Source organism: Anopheles marshallii, chromosome 3 (assembly GCF_943734725.1).
Source record: "Anopheles marshallii chromosome 3, idAnoMarsDA_429_01, whole genome shotgun sequence".
Classification (NCBI taxonomy): Eukaryota; Metazoa; Arthropoda; class Insecta; order Diptera; family Culicidae; genus Anopheles; species Anopheles marshallii.
Window position 1 is genome coordinate 44,121,627 of NC_071327.1, and position 17,850 is coordinate 44,139,476.

At 41.8% G+C, this 17,850-nt stretch overlaps 1 protein-coding gene across 1 annotated transcript; it reads right to left on the reverse strand.

Annotated features, from left to right (window-relative positions):
- Positions 1-6,861: 6,861 nt before the first annotated feature.
- On the reverse strand, positions 6,862-12,661 carry LOC128714725 (melatonin receptor type 1B-like). Its single transcript, XM_053809606.1, has 3 exons — positions 12,112-12,661; positions 9,203-9,375; positions 6,862-7,581 (listed from the first exon to the last, which is right to left on the reverse strand). Exons 1-3 carry the CDS (start codon positions 12,659-12,661, stop codon positions 6,862-6,864), a joined length of 1,443 nt encoding a protein of 480 aa, XP_053665581.1.
- Positions 12,662-17,850: the final 5,189 nt, after the last annotated feature.

A 17,850-nucleotide genomic window follows, 5' to 3' on the forward strand; every position in this document is an offset into this window, starting at 1 on the left:
TGCCTCTTGCACGCTTCAGCAGTATGCCCTATCCATCCTGAAGCCGTGCTATTACCGGTAGCCGTTCCTGTTTACCTTACAATTTTCACAGTGCCAATTCCCCTTTATCTTTTGCTGACAAATGTGCACTTCTCTTGTACTTCGCACGAATGGGATTTTTTCTTATTTTTGCTTTTCAACACAACACCTTAACCCACAAAAATACTAACCGCTACACCAACGCACAACAAAATAGCTATTGAACACACACATACACACTACACTTACACACTGTGAAAATAATATATGACACCAAACAAAAACGCGGACACTGAAAACGGGAAAATGAGAAAAATCACACTTTAGAGACAAATTTTGGGAAAATTTGCACTCATTGAACTGCGTTCCAGCACTAATACAAGGGTACGGCTACGGAGGTTCAATGTTGGCATATGCGATGCTATGCCGCTGGCCGATTCAGTAGGGCTCCATTCACCCACCTACTTTACATGAGGTTTGTGCCCAGCTTCACGGCCATTTACTACTGCTCTGCATAACATTCCGCGGAAAACTGCTTTGCGAAGAGAAGGTGCGAAGGCAGACCGAAGGGAGAGCTACCCTTCAGGAGAGGGGAGTATTGTACGTATGCGTGTATACTGCAGGGAACACCACTACAAGCAGCACCACCCCTTCTCCGACACAATGCCGTTAAAACAACACCTTTCGGGAAGAAAAGGCATGGGAAAATGAAGCTTGCTGCATAACACCAGGCAGGCAGTACGCGTATGTGCTGTTGCGTGCTCCGCACGGGGATGAGTACGTCGTTTTCGCTGGCGTGTTTTCTTAGTGCATGGCAACCTGGATGCAGACGGAAGACGACCTCATCTTATCTGCTCACTTCTTCCACCACCTATCAATCGTCTTTAGTAGCGCAATAAAAGTATCCTCTCTCACAAACACACGCACCAACATACTAGTGGGCTGCTTTGCTGGGCGCATCCGTCGTCTTGCCGCGCCTGCTTCTCGTCTTCGATGACTTTTGGTTTTCGTAAGCTTTTTTGGAAAATTCGACCTTTTCCCGGGAGGGCATGTCTGTCGAACCACTATGCTGCCCACATCTTTACGCAAAGCATGGCGTACTGCAATGTCGAATCAAAATTCAGAAATTTCAAGAAAAATGGAAGAAGAAACGCAATGACACAATGCCTCTACACTCACACAACTTCGCAAAAGCAACTGCGTGTAAAGAAAAAAAAAACGAGAGCACGGAGCTCGTGAACCGTACAGGAAAATAGTGGAACGCGAAACAATCACAAAATCAAATTTTTCAATGCACGCTCCTAACATCACCCGCTTCACGAGCGTTGCTGGATTACGAATTTCACGAAATGACCACAAACCGCACCGTCACACACTGGAAAAATGTGCTTTGCTTGGAGTTGATGGCAGCGCGATGGCGTTTGCCTTTGGCCGAATGCGTCGCCAACACGGATTCGCGAGCTTTTCACCGTGATAGAAATACGTGATGCACTGTTTGAATTAACACTCATTTGGTATAAGGTGCCACTGTGCCTTCAGACATTGCTAACCTTTACCTTTTCCTGGGGAAATCGATCAATTTGCTAGGAGCGATTCGACAGCATCGAGTTGCGTTTGTAGTTTTGTTTTGTAGTGATGGGCGCTCCTTCTTCGCTCGTAGCCCAGGGCCAAATGAAGCTGAGGTGTATTCAACGGGTAGCGTTGATCACCATATTGGAATGTTTGACAGTTTCGTTTGACAAATCTGACGCCGTTTTGTCGAATTGTCTTCGTACTTTTCTGTGATGCGGGTAAAATAATATAATTTTAGGCATATTTGCTAATTTTTCAATTGATAATATTTCGTGTCGAACGGCAATTAACACGGAAACAACCAAATAATTACACATGCCTTTCAGCATACCTACAGAAGGCATAGCATTGATGACAAAACCCTGGATTACATGCAACAAACAGCATGTAGTGATGGTTCGCAACAGCGAAAGGCGCTGAGGAACGTGTAATCCGTTCCAATCAAGGTGTATATTCCATTGCATGTTTGAGGAGATTTGGTGTTTCAATTTAAATAATTCCAAAACCAAATTGTTTGCATTTTTTGCGCTTTAGAGAATATACTAAAATCTTAAAACATGCCATAACGATGATTTCAATAGTTTCCAATGGTGTGAGTGTGCATTGTAAAAAATGAAGAAGACCCATTGTGCATCCTTGACGTTCGAGCTGTCAGTAACCAAACAACAACAACAACCAAACAAAGCACAAAGCAACCCTGACGTGGGATTTATTTACACGCTCCAAATCTCATCCAAAACCCGCTTGTTGGTCGCTGAAACATTCTCGGTAAGTTGTTTCATATATATCTTCCGTTTTCTTGCAAGAATTGTCGTACAGCATCCTTAACAATGATGACTTTAGTAAAAGGTTTGATTCAAAGTTGAGCCTGTGCAGTTCTTTGCGCTTGTTGTTCCTTGGACGAATGACGAAAAATGTGTTGCTGAATGTTAAGGATCTGTATTGACTACCTAGTTAGAAAACATTGTTCGCAAATGATAAATAAATATGAATTTTGTCTATTCATTTTAGGTATTAAAACAGAATAACAGTGACCATCGTAACATGTATTCTTCTTTATCGGCACAACAACCTCAAGATGTCTAGGCCTGCCATTTCTGGCTTTCTGTGACTTTATTTACCCGTAGCTGGATAGTCAGTCCTGCGTACAGGGTATTGGTCCGGTCCGTTCGTGTGAAGACCGGCGCAGCTAACATTAATACCGGGGGCCACCGGGCCGCCTCATCGTAACATGTCAAGTGACGGAAAACTCTCAGAGCCTTTTTATAGCCCCAAGGAGATATGGGGTAGCTTGTCTACTCTTCAACCTAGCGCCCGACTCAAGATTCGACCTAGTGACTAGGATGTGGAAGATTTAGGTACAATTTGCTCTAAGTCAATCCAGATCCCGGGTGTTTTCTTCCTACCAGGTATTCTATAGTCTAAGGAAATGCTAGTCGCGATGGATTGAGTTGGGATCATAAAAATGTTTATACTCACAAAAATGTAGTAGCGCAAGAAGTAAGCATCTGGCGTGGACTTTGTCCAAAACTGATAAAACCCTCTAAGCCGCGTTCGAGCGGAAGATGATCAGAAGCATTTTTGGCCCCGTATGCGTGGAATGGCAATGGAGGTTTCGCTAAAATGACATGCTCTACGAGCTGTACGACTCACTCTCGTGTAGCAAATTATACTAGCTAGGCTCCAGTAGACTGGCTATAGTATAAGAATGGAAGCTAACAAAACAGCACGTAAAGTTTTTTTTAGGTAGTTCACATGGACAGAAGATGCCCAAATTTAGATGATTGGGATAATCGATTGACTTCCAACGGTGTTCGGCCGTTAATGGGTTAAAGGACTTTTGTAGACACGGATAAGTAAGTAAAGTATAACAGTAAATATGCATGTCTTGACCCAGCGGCAGAATAACCAAAACAGCTGCAGTCTGTCAGTTGGTGTTGGTTCTGTCATCTTACACCGCTACCAATGTTCTACCTTGTCCGCCCTGCTGCAATATACATTGTATGGAAATTTATTTTAACCCCTTACCCTGTGCACCTGTGATTTCGGATGAATGAAACAAAAGTATAATATCATTGCCAACAGCCTTGTACATCAGTAGTCGTTCCGCTTGGAACGGGTTTATTACATCGGGATTGATTAACAAGATATGATGGGCGCTCGGGGGGCGCTTTCCGTTCAATGAATATTGTACTGGTGATAGGTTTATTCATTTGGTTTCGCCGCCCGATACGACACCAACTTCCAAGGTCCCACTGTGGGTAGTTATTCTATTTAAAACACATTTTACATATCCATTCATTGCACACACTTACACCCTCCTGGGATGGATTTTCATGGCATTTAACTGTCCTTATCAAGCCCGTTAAAATTACCTAGCCTTACAGCCAAGCTCTAGCATCCATCAGGAGGTATTTGCCTTCGGACGTAAATACGTGTTTGTCCCATATATGTCGGTTCGTTCAAACCGTGGGGCTGGTTTCGGAATCATCGTTCCTTCGATTATGGATAATTAAACGCTATATCATCATCACAGCTATTCATGTGTATCAAGAAAGGCAATTTAAAACTGCGTAAAACACGGACATACACACATAAAGACACGCATTTACACACATACGGACAGTCAGACATCGGACCGGTCTACCCTACGATCGATGGTGGACCATATTCAGTAGAGGGAACTTAAACGTAAGTAAAAGGCTATTTCTTTGCCTTCATTCAAGCACTATCAGCAAGGAGCAGCGATAGTATGTAGTGTATTTTTGCCTCCATTCGCATACATCGATAACGACACAATCACATGAACACGAACGACGTTGCTCAAAAGGGCAAAGGGACGATAAGGGCATGGATAAAGAGACCAAGTTCTTTGTACAATTCCTTCTACAACGGCCTCCTTCCTTTCCCCGGCGTTATTTCGAATGACTTTGACTGTTTGCATACATGTTAGTCACCGAACGGAACGTAAACGGACGAAGAAAATTCAACGGCAAACAAATCGAAAAAAAAAGAAATGTTTGTCCACCATCGTTCCGAAACTGTGTTGCATTATTGACGTACAGTTGCACCACTGTGCCGATACGTTCGTCCATCAGTTGGTTTCTATTGTTCCCTTGGAATCGTATTGGGTTTCCATCTTCAAGGATGCATGTCCGGGTTCTGTGAGTGTTTTTATTCTACTTTCATCTGTTCAACTTTTGCCATTTCAACTCTGCAACTGGTTCTTTTCTCATTGTATTAGAATCTTTCGCTTTAGAAATGCAGGACCGTGGACCACCACCCACTTCATTCGATAGTTTGATATTTAGTTTCAGCTGTTGTAGTTTAGGATTTCTGTTCATACACTCCATCACAATAATGCTCCAATATTCAATATCTATTCGTTACAGTTTAACACGTTTTTTTCTTCTTTTGGTTCTATAACGGTTCTATAACGCGGTTCTATAAACGCTTTGCCTAGCGACCTAGAAATATACTTCCATCAATGTGTATAGTGTATATTGTAGAGTATGTACATACAAAAACATACGCTTATGACTTTGTATATGGTTTTAAAATAGTGAGTTCTCCCTATACTGCCTTCTGTTCTCTCGACACGGACACATGTCCGCACTATAATATCAGCTCCGTGCAAGTAGTCTTTGGGGTTAGTGATCGTGTGCATTCGCTCCGGTACAAAGTAAAACAAAAAACCTTACAATATTCCGCAGCACTAAGCACTGCATTATCTTCACGCAAACCCGGGACGCAAATCACGTTTTGTATAGTTTATTGTATGCTTGCCCGCCACGCATCCCTGTGTACAGTGGCCGGTGGCTAGTTGTGTTTGTTTTCCAATTTCTCCCAAACGGATTATGTTTTCCTTGTTTGTTGTTTCGAATTGTTAAAATTGTCTCTAAACAGTTCGCAATTTGCCGATTTGCTGTTCGTCAGTGCCTCATTGTTCATTGTACGTGTATCAAGCGTGTTTAACCTTTAGTCTGCATAGCTGCACTTTTCAGTCCGGGTGCACGCAGTCCCTGGTGTGCGATTAACATGGGATAGTACAATTCCTTTTACTATCGGTTTCTTCGAATAGGTGGGGTAAGGAAGGAGGGGGGGCGGGGGGTGACGCGGTACATTATGCTAAAGAATGCCGACCAGTTATCGTTAACCTAAACACAGTCACGATTACACATCAAGTCTATGGGTGTAATGCCGCAGCCCTAACTGCAGAGTGTGGGCGACGTGCCATCTAAATCGGATTATGATAAGTGTACGTTTATTTGCTTTCCTTTCCAACGTGCAGTCATTTGCAATAGCGATCGGGTCGTAGTGAAGTTTTCAATCCTTGCCCTTTTTCTATATAAGTGTGTGTCAACTTGCAGCACTATTTAGTAGTTTGTGTTTTGTGAGTACATATTTGCAGTTGAGAACAATAAGGATAAGCGGTCAACTTAAAACATCAATTATTAGCACATCTATGTAAGAAGCTTTTTGTAAAGAGAAACATTGAAAGATAGTATCAGTAAGAGTAGTGGTAGTAGTAGTAGTATTAGTTGTATGCTTATAGCAGCTGTATTTGCAAAAGTGTAGGTAGGACAGATGCAGTAGAGAGGAATTATTACAGTTTATTTGCTGTAGCTAAGCACAAATAGGACATTGTGTTTATGCCCGTAGGATTAGGCCCTCTTCTTGTATGATATAGTGCTCGGAATGTGGTAATCTCTTTCGCTATAGATTCCAAATAATAAACTGAGAAATAAAGGGATAATGCTTCTAGGGTAACCTTTTACTTGTTCAAACTGCGGAAATTTCCCATGCCAGCGTGATCAAAGCATACGTAGTAGTATAGTAACCTTTACGAAGGACACGTTGTCCCGAAAACCACGGCATGATAATAAGCACGATAATAATAGCTTCCTACGCAAGAACGTGAGAACGTGTGCCAGCTGGATAGTGTGGAGTCCACCGTCTCCGCCCAACGGTCCAAATTACTGATCTCTTTATTCGCTGTTTTTCCACCCATCGGGGCTTAAGAGCGTTGAAAAAGCATCAGTCCATCAGCCAGCTGCCGATGGTCTCACGCGTTCCATTCACCCGTAATAAACTAATCCTTGAACCGAGCAAAACCGACCAGAATGCACGCCCGAAATGGAACAAAAATTGTGAACCCACAGAGAGTGAATGGGATCACCGGGAACCGGGTCGGGTTTAAATTAATCGACTCGCGCAGCTCGCACTATGGGACGGAGCGGTGCGGTTCGATTAATTTAGCTACGTTTCCGATCATAACTCGTGACAGTCGCGCTTTCCCCAATGGCCGTGGCAGTTGCCGGAGCGTTGCGGGCTGGTGTACGAGTACATGTTGTACCCGGGTATGATGTGGACGCGGACGTCCGCCGTTGGTCGGTTGCCGTCCGCCCGCTGACGTCTCGAGACGGCCACCGTCGTTTTGCAGCAGCAGTAGTTGAACAGACTGATGTACGCGCTCCGGAAGTGGCGATTGGTTAGACAGTAAATGACGTTGTGAAAGCAGGACTTCGATAGCCCGATCCAGACGGTCGTGTAAAAGACAGGGTTCGAGACGAACCGGGCCGTACCGTAGGCGAATATGATACAGAACGGTAGCCAAAATACGACGAAGATCAGGAAGCTGTAGAAGTTGGTGCGTGCCAGCGACAGGTCCCAGGTGTAGGCAAGGCTCGGCTTGAAGTTCGGCATTGCCATCGTACGCTTCACGTCCACAATGATGCGAATGTGCGTTATGAAGGTGAGCAGCAGTGGCAGCAGCACGATCAGTCCCACCACACCGGCTTCATGCGGGATGGGCTGATGGACGCGCCAGTTGCAGTAGTCGAACCGGATGTCGTACACGAACTGCATGACGGACGAGATGCAGGCCACAGCCCAGATCAGCAGCAGGATCGCGGTCGTGTTGGTCTTATTGAACCAACCACGCTCGTTCTGGAACGTGCACAGCCGCAGGTAGTTCTCAACCGCCATCATCTGTTTCAGTCGATAGAAGAGCAAGTGGGGTGGAGATAGTGATGGGAAAATAAAGTAATTAGTCCTGGATTGGTAATGCGCGGCACGTACCCAGTTACCGGGGCAGTTTCGGTTGCGAGATTACTTTGCCCCCCAACACCCTGCTCCCCATGTTGGCAAAAACGAGTGGCGGTGTACCGTTTCAAGGACAGGAAAGCAAACATACACATCGATACGATAACACAACATAAAGCAAACCATAGCTTTTGCTGACTTCCGGTATTTTCTTCCGGTTCCGGCTACTGTCTGTTTTCACAAAGTGTTTCGAGACGCTGATGAATTACTCTTACCTGATTGTACGGCCAGGTTGACCTTTACTAGTTAGCTCGATTTCATCGCCTACAGTGAATGGGGCAATCTATCCAATTTTGCCCACCTCCATCTATAAGCGATGGTTTACTTTTGTCGGCTCTCTACTACTGACAATGAGCTACTAACCTACTTTTGGGGGCGTTTCCTGGCCGAGGATACACAAGAATTTACGTCAGTGTAATGTACAGCGAACGGGGCGTGTATTTGAACAAAAAGCTGATCAGTAAGCAATAAAAACAATAGATATAAGCTCGCCTAATTAGGTTGGTGCGGTAGTTTAGAAGTAATTGCATGAATCTACACGATCGCAATCTCGGATGCAATACGAAGGTTCTTTAGTACTGCTTCTTTCACAGACCTTGATAAACATATAATTTCAATAAGCAATTTGTAGTAGTGGTTATTGAATTACTGAACGAAATGAATTAAACAGTATTTGTAGTATAGTTTTGAACTAAGTGCATTATTAATCACCATAGAAGCCATTAAAGATGATAATAAGGTAAATAAATTTCGAGGTACTTTCGCGGATTGTCAAATCCGAGTGCACTATCCTTTAAAAAAGAGATGTTGTCCTTACTTAGTGGATTGAGATGAATAAATCTGAAAGATGGCGTTGTTTACAATTATGCTAACGATTTATTGATTCTAGTTACTGATCAGTTTGGATGACATTTTAAAAAGAAAACATTAGTACAAATTAAATCTAATTTATTGGGTTGAATGGGAAGTCTTTTTCTTTTTTTTTCTTCTACTTGTTGGAATGTTGCCTTTCTGAACTCTATGAGTTGTTCTTTGAATTTGTGTTATATTAAGTACGGTATATTGCATTAATGTATAAATAGTCCATCGCTGAAGTTTCAACAGTGTGAAGTAATACTTAACAACTACAACAACGGTTTTACTTAAGTTAATATAACATTAAACAATTTTAATTGAAAGGCTAAATAAAAACGATCACACAAGCGTACAAGAATTTCGACGACTATCTCTTGTTCTAAGTTTCAGCTAGAGGTAACATAGTGTTTGGTATGAACCAATGTCTCATTTTACGTGGGGGCGTGGAATTAAAGCTCTACTGGTTGGACAGAGATAAAGGAAGGTTCCATAACACATTCAAGCATTCACAGCATACACTGCCGGTACTGCAGCATAAACAAGTTTGGCGTGCTAAGCGTCCAGCATGAACGAAACACTTACACAGTAGAACGAACGGTACAGCACAAAGATACAAAACAGATAATGTTGAATGCGTATCAATCATACTTACGGCTAATGTTAAAATGCTAACCAAAAACGAGCAAGCAGCTAAGAACCAGTGAAAATAGCATACTTCCTTGTCGGAATTGTCGATGCCAGCCAGCAGGACGATGGTGGATGCTGGCATCACTACACTAGTGATAAGTAAATCTGCGAGCGCTATGTTCACTATGAATGCATTGCCTGTAAATAGTATTAGTAATTGGTTGCATACAGCCATAATCTCTATCGTATGTTACTGGGACAGGAATGATTCAACATGGGATGAAAAAAAAAAATTGGAAAAGAGAATACGGGGGAAACCTAGTGATAAGGGACTAGTGATAAACGGATGAGAATCGTGTGAAACATATGAGCCTCTCATTCTAGATCGCTAAATGAATAGGGAGACGTTTGATTAGTGGTTAAATTTGTTATGTGCGATCACCTTTTATCAGTACGCCAGCTAACTTTGCTGCCAGCGAAATTTTGTAATTAGGCAATTGTTTGCTTTAGAAGCCAGTTATAAAATGTGTTTAAAATTTTATATTTTTAAGTATTCTGTATTTGCAATATGTTTACATTTTTAAAAATCACTATAAAGCAAGAGTCTTGATAAAATGGAACTGAAATCTATTCGATTAAGAAAAGCCAATAAAAGTGTAAGAGAATAGCGAAAAATTTTGCCATGAGAAGTAAAATCAGGGTGCAATCCTACGAAAAATCAATAGTGCACGAGTTCTACAAGATCAAAACGGGTTGCCTACAAAACCTAGCAGACACTACTGTAATGCTGTAAAACTAGTTTTTATAGATACGCATGATAGGACAGAAGAAAAAGTAGCAACTGTTTGACCTATTTCTGCTCGACTTTTGACGTAGGTTTTTCTACCAAGAGCGGTTCTGATTGACGATTCAGTTTGGTGTTAGAAGAGGAATTCAGAAGCCGAACAAAGACTATCGAAATCCCATCTCGCGGAGCAATTCGTTGCTACCTACGATGTTTTTCCCGCTTTTTTGCCGTAAGCGGACAGAAAGAACATTTTAACGATAACGGCAAACCGGTAAAAACTAGTTTCATTACAAGAGAATAGCAAAAAACAAATGGACATTAAGGCAAAAGTGTACTAAATGTAGACGAGCAAGAACCGGAAGGTAAACTGTTTCTTTGGCGTAAGGTAAAAGTAGAGTTTTTGGAGAGAAATCACGCTCGGCGTATCGCGTTTAGAGTTGGGTCGAAGTTTTTTTTAGGTTTTACTTCTACATTTAATTGGTTGGCCCGAAATGTGAAACCTTATAATTTTTTTTGGCAATCGTGAGCTTTCGGGTTTGGAGTAAACGGAGTGGCGTTTTCGTTGTATTCGTCGAGATTTGGGTGTTGGTTGAAATTGCACCTCATGGTTGTAGTGGAGAAAGTTTGAACTGACAGCTTACAGCTAGAGGATAGTTCAAACAATATCCGATTTTGCAACTTCATCCATTCCACTTAGTTGTGCAGCATCTTATTTATGTCGGTCTCTTAGGAGGGGAGTTGAATTGGAGTTGAATATTGGATTTACATTAGTGTTGGATGAATCAGTTTCAGATTCATGAATTTGAATGAGTCTTGGAACTAAATGAATTACTAAATGAAAATGTGCAAATGCAAAAAAGGTTACTATAACCAAGACTCCTTACAGATTCATGATTCGTCAAGGACTCTCAATTCAATTAGGCTCTCTAATCTTTGAGGTTTTAATAGTGGACTAATTTTTGGGTCTGCGGGGGAGTCTAGTATTGGCAATGGTGCCGGTCTCCACACGATAGGACCGGTCCAAAATCCCATCACACCGAATCTTCCGTGAGCAGGTCTGAACATCCTGCTACGAGTAAATAAAGTCAATGAAAGCCAGAAATAACAAACCTAGAACTCTTGTCGGCACAACAACCATAAAGAAGAAGACGTGGACTAATTTTTAGAAAGTATTATCTCTTTCATGTGAATGATTTTGGTCAAAAGATGCAATAAGCACGCCATTAGTACCACTTAAATTAATCTTACAAAAAGCTTTGTTCTTCTAGTCATGTGAAAGTTGTAATACCTAAAACCTTATAAACTTCGGTTTTGTTTGTTACAGCACTATTAAAGAGTACAATTCTTAACAATATAGACATTTTCAATTTGTAATAGTTTGCTAATAGATGTAATAGAATCATACTGGTAAATGCCAGACCGGACTAATGCAAATACGTATTAATTAAATAAATATTACTGTACGTTCAAATTGAAAGATGTATTTTACTAAAACGATAAGGAAAAATAAATATTTTTGTGTCACAAATTCGTAGGCAATGATCTAAATTTGTTTATTTACCATATCATTCGTAATGAATTATATAAAACAAACTAGCTGGATTCTATTAATATAACATTTTAATTTCCAACCAAGCAAGCATAAAAATAATTTTACTTTCGTCGTCCCACTCCTGGTGGACGTTTCACGCGGAACTGGTTAAAGAGAGGTTTAGCCCATGTTATTTTACGTCCTTCGAAGAGCAATCGATTTTAAAATGTCCGCCAGTCTCTATAGTCAGTAACATAATGTCATCCCTACGCTTTTTTTTTTTTTTTTCGTTAGAACGGCCTGGCCGTATCGTACGCTGTTGCTGGGAAAAATAGTTACGAATTAGAATGATTTCATTCGATAAACTTTTATCCTTCCCTGGGTAAATTAACTTTTCAAACTGTCGCTTAAGACAAGCTGTCTCCGAACCGAACGTGGTCCGTCAGACATTTTCATCCACAAGCAGGCATCCGAAAAGCTCACGTATTGCTAAAGTAATCGGAGGGAAAAGTAATAACCTAATTGAAAATCATGGTTGACGGGGATCAACTGGTGGACTAGAAATACTAGAAGTACACAAACAAAACCACATACACACATCCTCACACAAACGCACCTGCTTTCTTCAGATGGTCCTCTATCATAACGGACGATATCATGAAGACGTTACCGATGCTGCCTACGACCGAGAGACAGGCGAGGAGCAGCAACCGGGCGAGGCGGGGCCATTCCGTTGAGAGTGTTACGGGGGACACCTCTCCAGCACCCGCTCCAGCATCCGCTCCACCGCTGTTTCCCGTGGTCGAGTGGTGCAGTTGTTGTTGAAGCTGTTGCTGGTGCTGTTGCTGCTGCTGCTGATGCTGTTGCGAACGGGAGGAGAGGGCTAACGAGGTTACGAACCATAAATTAGGCTCGGTCCCGTTCGGTTCCATCAGTCCGGCCGGGGGGACGTCCGCCGTGGTGGGTTTTGGGTCGTAGTAATGGTCGGGGTCGTCTGTAGTCGGTGATGTTGGTGTTCGGGAACTACTTGTTGCTGCCGTAACGAGCTGGACAAGCAGCGTTGACATGACGGCGCCAGCCAGCTGCCCGGCTGTCACCGGACCCACGAAACCATCCGTCGGCGGGCTGGCGGTGAAGTTTGACAGCTCGGCTGTTAGATTGTCCATGTTTGTGTTTGCCTCGCCGCGGTGATCGGTCGTACCGCGCAAAGGGAGCGCCCTCTTTAGGGGTATTTTTTTTTGGTTTGTTGTTTTTTTCTTCTTCCCGTTTGTTTTGTTCGTACCGTTGAACGCTATTTATTGGTAGTCGGTATCGGAGGGAGGCTCTGGAAAGGCCTCAACATAGGGAATGGATGCAAGAATGGTTCACTCAAAGGTTCGTTTTAACGAGTCCTCGTCGTGTTCAGTGTTTGTGGTGATACGGTGGCGTATGGTAAGACGCATAACTCTGTTAGCGTGTTGGTGTTTTCCACATCCTTGCCTTGCTGTTGCGATCGTCCTTAGGGCGAGCCTGAGCAAGAGAAGATGAAATAATTTTAAACCTTATTAGATCGATTAGGGCACTGCGATGTGACTGTGGTGTGTTAGGAACCTTCAACCGGCAGCTCACCGAATGGTCACCCATCGGGTGTTGGTGATGGTAAATTAATTTTATTCTTACGATACTACCCAACCGTGAGGGATATAAACAAACGACATGAGTGGGAGAATGATACCGGAAATTATGTAGGTAGGAAGTGAGGAAAAGTATTCTCATTGATGGAAGCATTTCTAGGACGAACTAGAAGCAATGGCCGCTAGGAATACTTGAAGCAATTGTTAGTGAGGTGTCAATTGAGTTTCTCCTGCAGACGATCGATTTCTGTCCGAGTAACTTACGCTTTTTATGGGTAACTGTTTTAAGGCAAATTATTTGTGAAAAAGGTTGCCGCATTTTTAATGTTGATAAATATTTCGGAAATTATTATAACTAAACAATTGGATGAGAAAGGAAGAAGTAATAGCTATACAACATTATTAGGGGATCTATATCTATGATAAGGAGATATTTAAGGATTACTGTGGTACCAATCGATAGAAAATATTTGGTTTATCATGTCAGGGTCAAAAGTCTGCACCGACAATAGCATTGATATTGAAATACGCGGCAAGGTGCTGGCTGCCACTTGTCGTTCTACAATCTGAGGAAACTTCTCTGCTCAATACACATGTCGTGACGATCGAACATCGAGACATGAACTTTGTCCAGGGGCGTCCAACTTCGAGTGAAAGTATGTGTGGAAGGAAAATGGAAGAACCGCTACAATTGCGAGCTTTATGAACTGTACGGCGAACTCAATATCGTACAGCGAATAAGACTCGCCAAACTCCGGTGGGAAAATGAGTGAATTGAGATGTCGTGATGGCGTTGGTGCGTCCATCAGAAAGACCGGGATAGCGGTTTGGCTAACGACGGCGCTCGACCGTAGGCGGTATAGAGTAGAGATGAGAATAGTCACTCTTTTCGGAGTCGGAATCGGAGTCAAAGAGAGGGTTTAAGGATTTGAAACCTTTACTCACTCTTTTGAGATTCATTAAAAAATATTACACTGCATTTATGTTTTTACCACTCTTTTGCGTTTATACTCACTCTTACTCTCTGTGCCGACTAGAAACTCACTCAGGAGTGAGTAAAACTGTTTTATCACTCTTTGGATTATAATCACTCTGTAAGAGTGAGTAAAAGAGTATTATCACTCTTTGGATTATAATCACTCTGTAAGAGTGAGTAAAAGAGTATCATCACTCTTTTGGGATTGTAAGCACCGAGGATGAGTGAGAAAACGTGTTTTATCACTCTCTTTGGATTTTATTCATCGCCCGCCAGGGGATCTCCTGTCGTTTCCTGGACGTTTTTTCACTCATCCTCGTTGCTTACAATCCCGAAAGAGTGATGATACTCTTTTGCTCACTCTTACAGAGTGATTATAATCCAAAGAGTGATAATACTCTTTTACTCACTCTTACAGAGTGATTATAATCCAAAGAGTGATAAAACAGTTTTACTCACTCCTGAGTGAGTTTCTAGTCGGCACAGAGAGTAAGAGTGAGTATAAACGCAAAAGAGTGGTTAAAGGAGTCATAAAAACTCTTCGTGCTGATTTATATTCATTCACTCTCTCGAAGGTTTCAAATCACTCACTCACTCTTACTCAGCGTGCACATCTCTAGTATAGAGGACTCCTGCAGCAGGGCAAGACCGAAGCGAAGCGACCGGTTGTAGCGCCTGATTAATAAATAAGTATGTAAGCAAGCATGGTACTGCTGAAGCTATCAAATGCTTTAAAATATATAATACATTTCGTTGCGGAAAGAAAATACGTATAGGTGTGGCTCGGAGTGTTATTGTAATATGGTTTGCTCAGTATAATGTTTCCCCTATTAAAAACAAATGGCAATGTCGAAGATAAGAAATTTTTTTTTTCTATATTTACACCACGTGCCAGTTAAAAAACTTGAAAATAACCATCGCAATAAAACACCAATAAATCTTTATCTTTTATTATTTTTTTGTATTTTGTATTATTGCCTGATTGTACTTAACATTACAACTTGTTATCTTCTTGTATAAAAAATAACAAATAACATCGTTTGCTTTCCTAAAGATTGTCCTAGAAGTAGTAAATATTGAAAAGGCAATAAACAATAAACTAAACAAACCTGTTTCCTCTGCTCACAAGAATTAATAAGTTTCAAAGCTTTTATTGATTTGCGCTGTTATCTGTTCGTAGTCGTCTATCCCAAACTGGTCATTGTTACATCGCTCTTAGTGTCCGTCGTGAAAAGTGTTTTTCCTCAATCTCTCTTCAACTAATGGTGACTGTTTGTCTATTTGCGGCAAGTATAATTTCCACACCAGCGTCTCCAGTATGCCGTACGTGTATGTGTATAAGAATGTTTTTGTGCTGTGCACAAGCACAAAGTGCAAGACGTGATGAGCATTCGCAAGTGCCGTCGCATGTATCATTCCTCAATTCTTATCTTATCACGTTTTACGCCTGTGGCATTTGGTTGTGTGTTAGAGTCGTTTGGAATGGCACTGTGGATGGAGCACAACTTCGTACACTTTCATGCCACATTTTGATGAGAAAATTTGAGAGGAATTTCCGGGGGGAATGGGAGTGTGAGTTGGTGTGTTGTAAAGGTGCACGGGTATTTTTTTTTGCCAAGGATGGATTAATTTTAATTTTGTGCGTTAAACTTATTTATAAGCATATGTTGATAACATCGAATGAGAATATGGTACGATACGCTTTACAATTGAACTGTATAGCTTCAAACCACAAAGGGTGAAAAAACGGAAGAAATGGTTATAAATGGTGAAGAAGCAACGCCACGGTACCGCACCCTTATCGGACGCGCCCGACACAAACGTATTTACCGCAAACATTTTCCGGCACTAAATGACCTCATTCGAAAGGTAATTAGAGTGATTATTTTTCCACTATTTCTGCACTTTGCGGTAAGTTTTTGCTTTTGTTTTCCTTCACATTTGCGCCATACCGACTGGGTTAAGAGTGCGCAATTAGTGTACGGATTAAAGCGTGCGGATCAACACTCAAAACCTCTTTTTAGCGTTGAGTAGCGTGCGGCACCAGTAGAACGGGAAAGTTTTTTCCGACCCTAAGGCGTGCGGAAGTGTGGGTTGCGTACGGCTGAAACAAACTCGAACCGAAACTAGATTCGTTTCGTTTCTTTTCATTTTCTGCCGTATTTTTTTGCGCTCGGTGCTTTGCTGCATTAACAGAACAATCCACTAGGCGCCTCCATTTAGAATTCGAGTGTGGTGATGATGGTGTTTGGTGGAATTTTTTTGTTGATTTCCGCCACTATTCCTTCAGTTAATGGTGCTGGTATTTGTATTGCTGTTGGGTTCGTGAAGGAACAAAGTTTTTTCATTAAATTTCCATAGCCCCCGTGTTCTGTCGCACCAGTTGCACCAGCCACCAGGTGATTGTCATTAATCCTGTATCCGTAGAAGAATTTCCAAACAATCAGTGGAACGATGCAGAATGGTGCAGTTGTTGGGTATATTTTATCCACTTCCAAACTTACCATGCCTTGCAGGCTATTCTAAATCAACGCAATCACCCTCATCGCATTCATTGAATCTATCCGTCGGTGGGAAGGCTAGGGCGGGTAGCGTGGGCCTTCCGATCAGACATCCGGCCTTCATCATCTCGATAAGACGCACAAGTGCTTTATCGTTGAGCGAATTTAATTATTTTCTCACTCACCACGCGATTGGTGTACCCATCGCAAACCGGCACTGGCGCCGGTCAAACGACACAAACAGATATCTTTGCGAGATTGCGAACATACAAACAACCAATGAGGCTGCGTTAGTGTATAGTGAGGGAGCATTTGTGAGAAGGATCAAGAGCGCAAAGCGTAATTATAATAAGCGACCCCATTTACGGACGGGTCGCCGGAAGAAACAACGGGAAGCAGGCGTTACTGTTGAGTAGGAGGGTAATGGAACGGCTTACCGCCACGTTGTTGGTATTCCGCAATTTCGCGGGTCGACAAGGATTGATAAACCGGCCAGAATTGATTGTGAAATGGATGGATTAGACACTTTAAGATTTTTTTTTTATTTTCCATTGCAGTAACCTGTAACATCCTTTACTTGTTTACTTTTCTCAAAACCAAAGGTATTGTACGTAAAGTTCCTCGTTTTAAGGATTATTTTAAAGGTATTCTAAAATTAGGAATGAAGCAAAAAATAAAACCACACACCTGGCGAAAAGGTTGGTTATTTGGTTGAAGACGGGTTGGTCATGGTGATAGAAGAGATGCAACCTTTCCAAAAGGGGATGAAATGGATGTGATGACGGTCTAAGGACTTAAAATACAAAAAAATGGCTTCTTCATTACTGACCAAAACAAAACCAAACGGTAGTACTGCACATTTTAGATTCTAATATGATATTTTATTCCATCTAATTAATAGTTTCCAAACAAAATTTTACTTAAATAGATGCAGCAAACCTTATTTAAATAAATGTAAATATAAATGGGGGGGGGGGGGGGGGGGGGGGTTGGATACCGGGTTTTAAAAAATACATATTAGGAAGCAGAGGACGATTCACGAAAACGAACACGAAAGCGAGACAGAGGGACATAGTAATCAAATAGAGAAAAAAATGTTTCGAATGTTCAGAAGCTCCCCAGAGCAATGCCATAAGAGATATAACTGTTAATGAACAGGTGACGTTGGTTAAAACTTAAAAAAAATCATTCAATAATATACTCTTGATATATACACAATCAAGAGTTTCTAATGGATCAGTTAAAAGATCTTCGAATGAAATTCC

Excerpts from the sequence above, each read along its gene's own strand:
- LOC128714725 (XM_053809606.1), bottom strand. The coding sequence starts at position 12,661 with ATGGACAATCTAACAGCCGAGCTGTCAAACTTCACCGCCAGCCCGCCG. Across the intron at positions 9,376-12,111 it reads GGACCATCTGAAGAAAGCAG|GCAATGCATTCATAGTGAAC; the intron begins GTGCGTTTGTGT and ends TACTATTTACAG. Across the intron at positions 7,582-9,202 it reads TTAGCATTTTAACATTAGCC|ATGATGGCGGTTGAGAACTA; the intron begins GTAAGTATGATT and ends CGACTGAAACAG.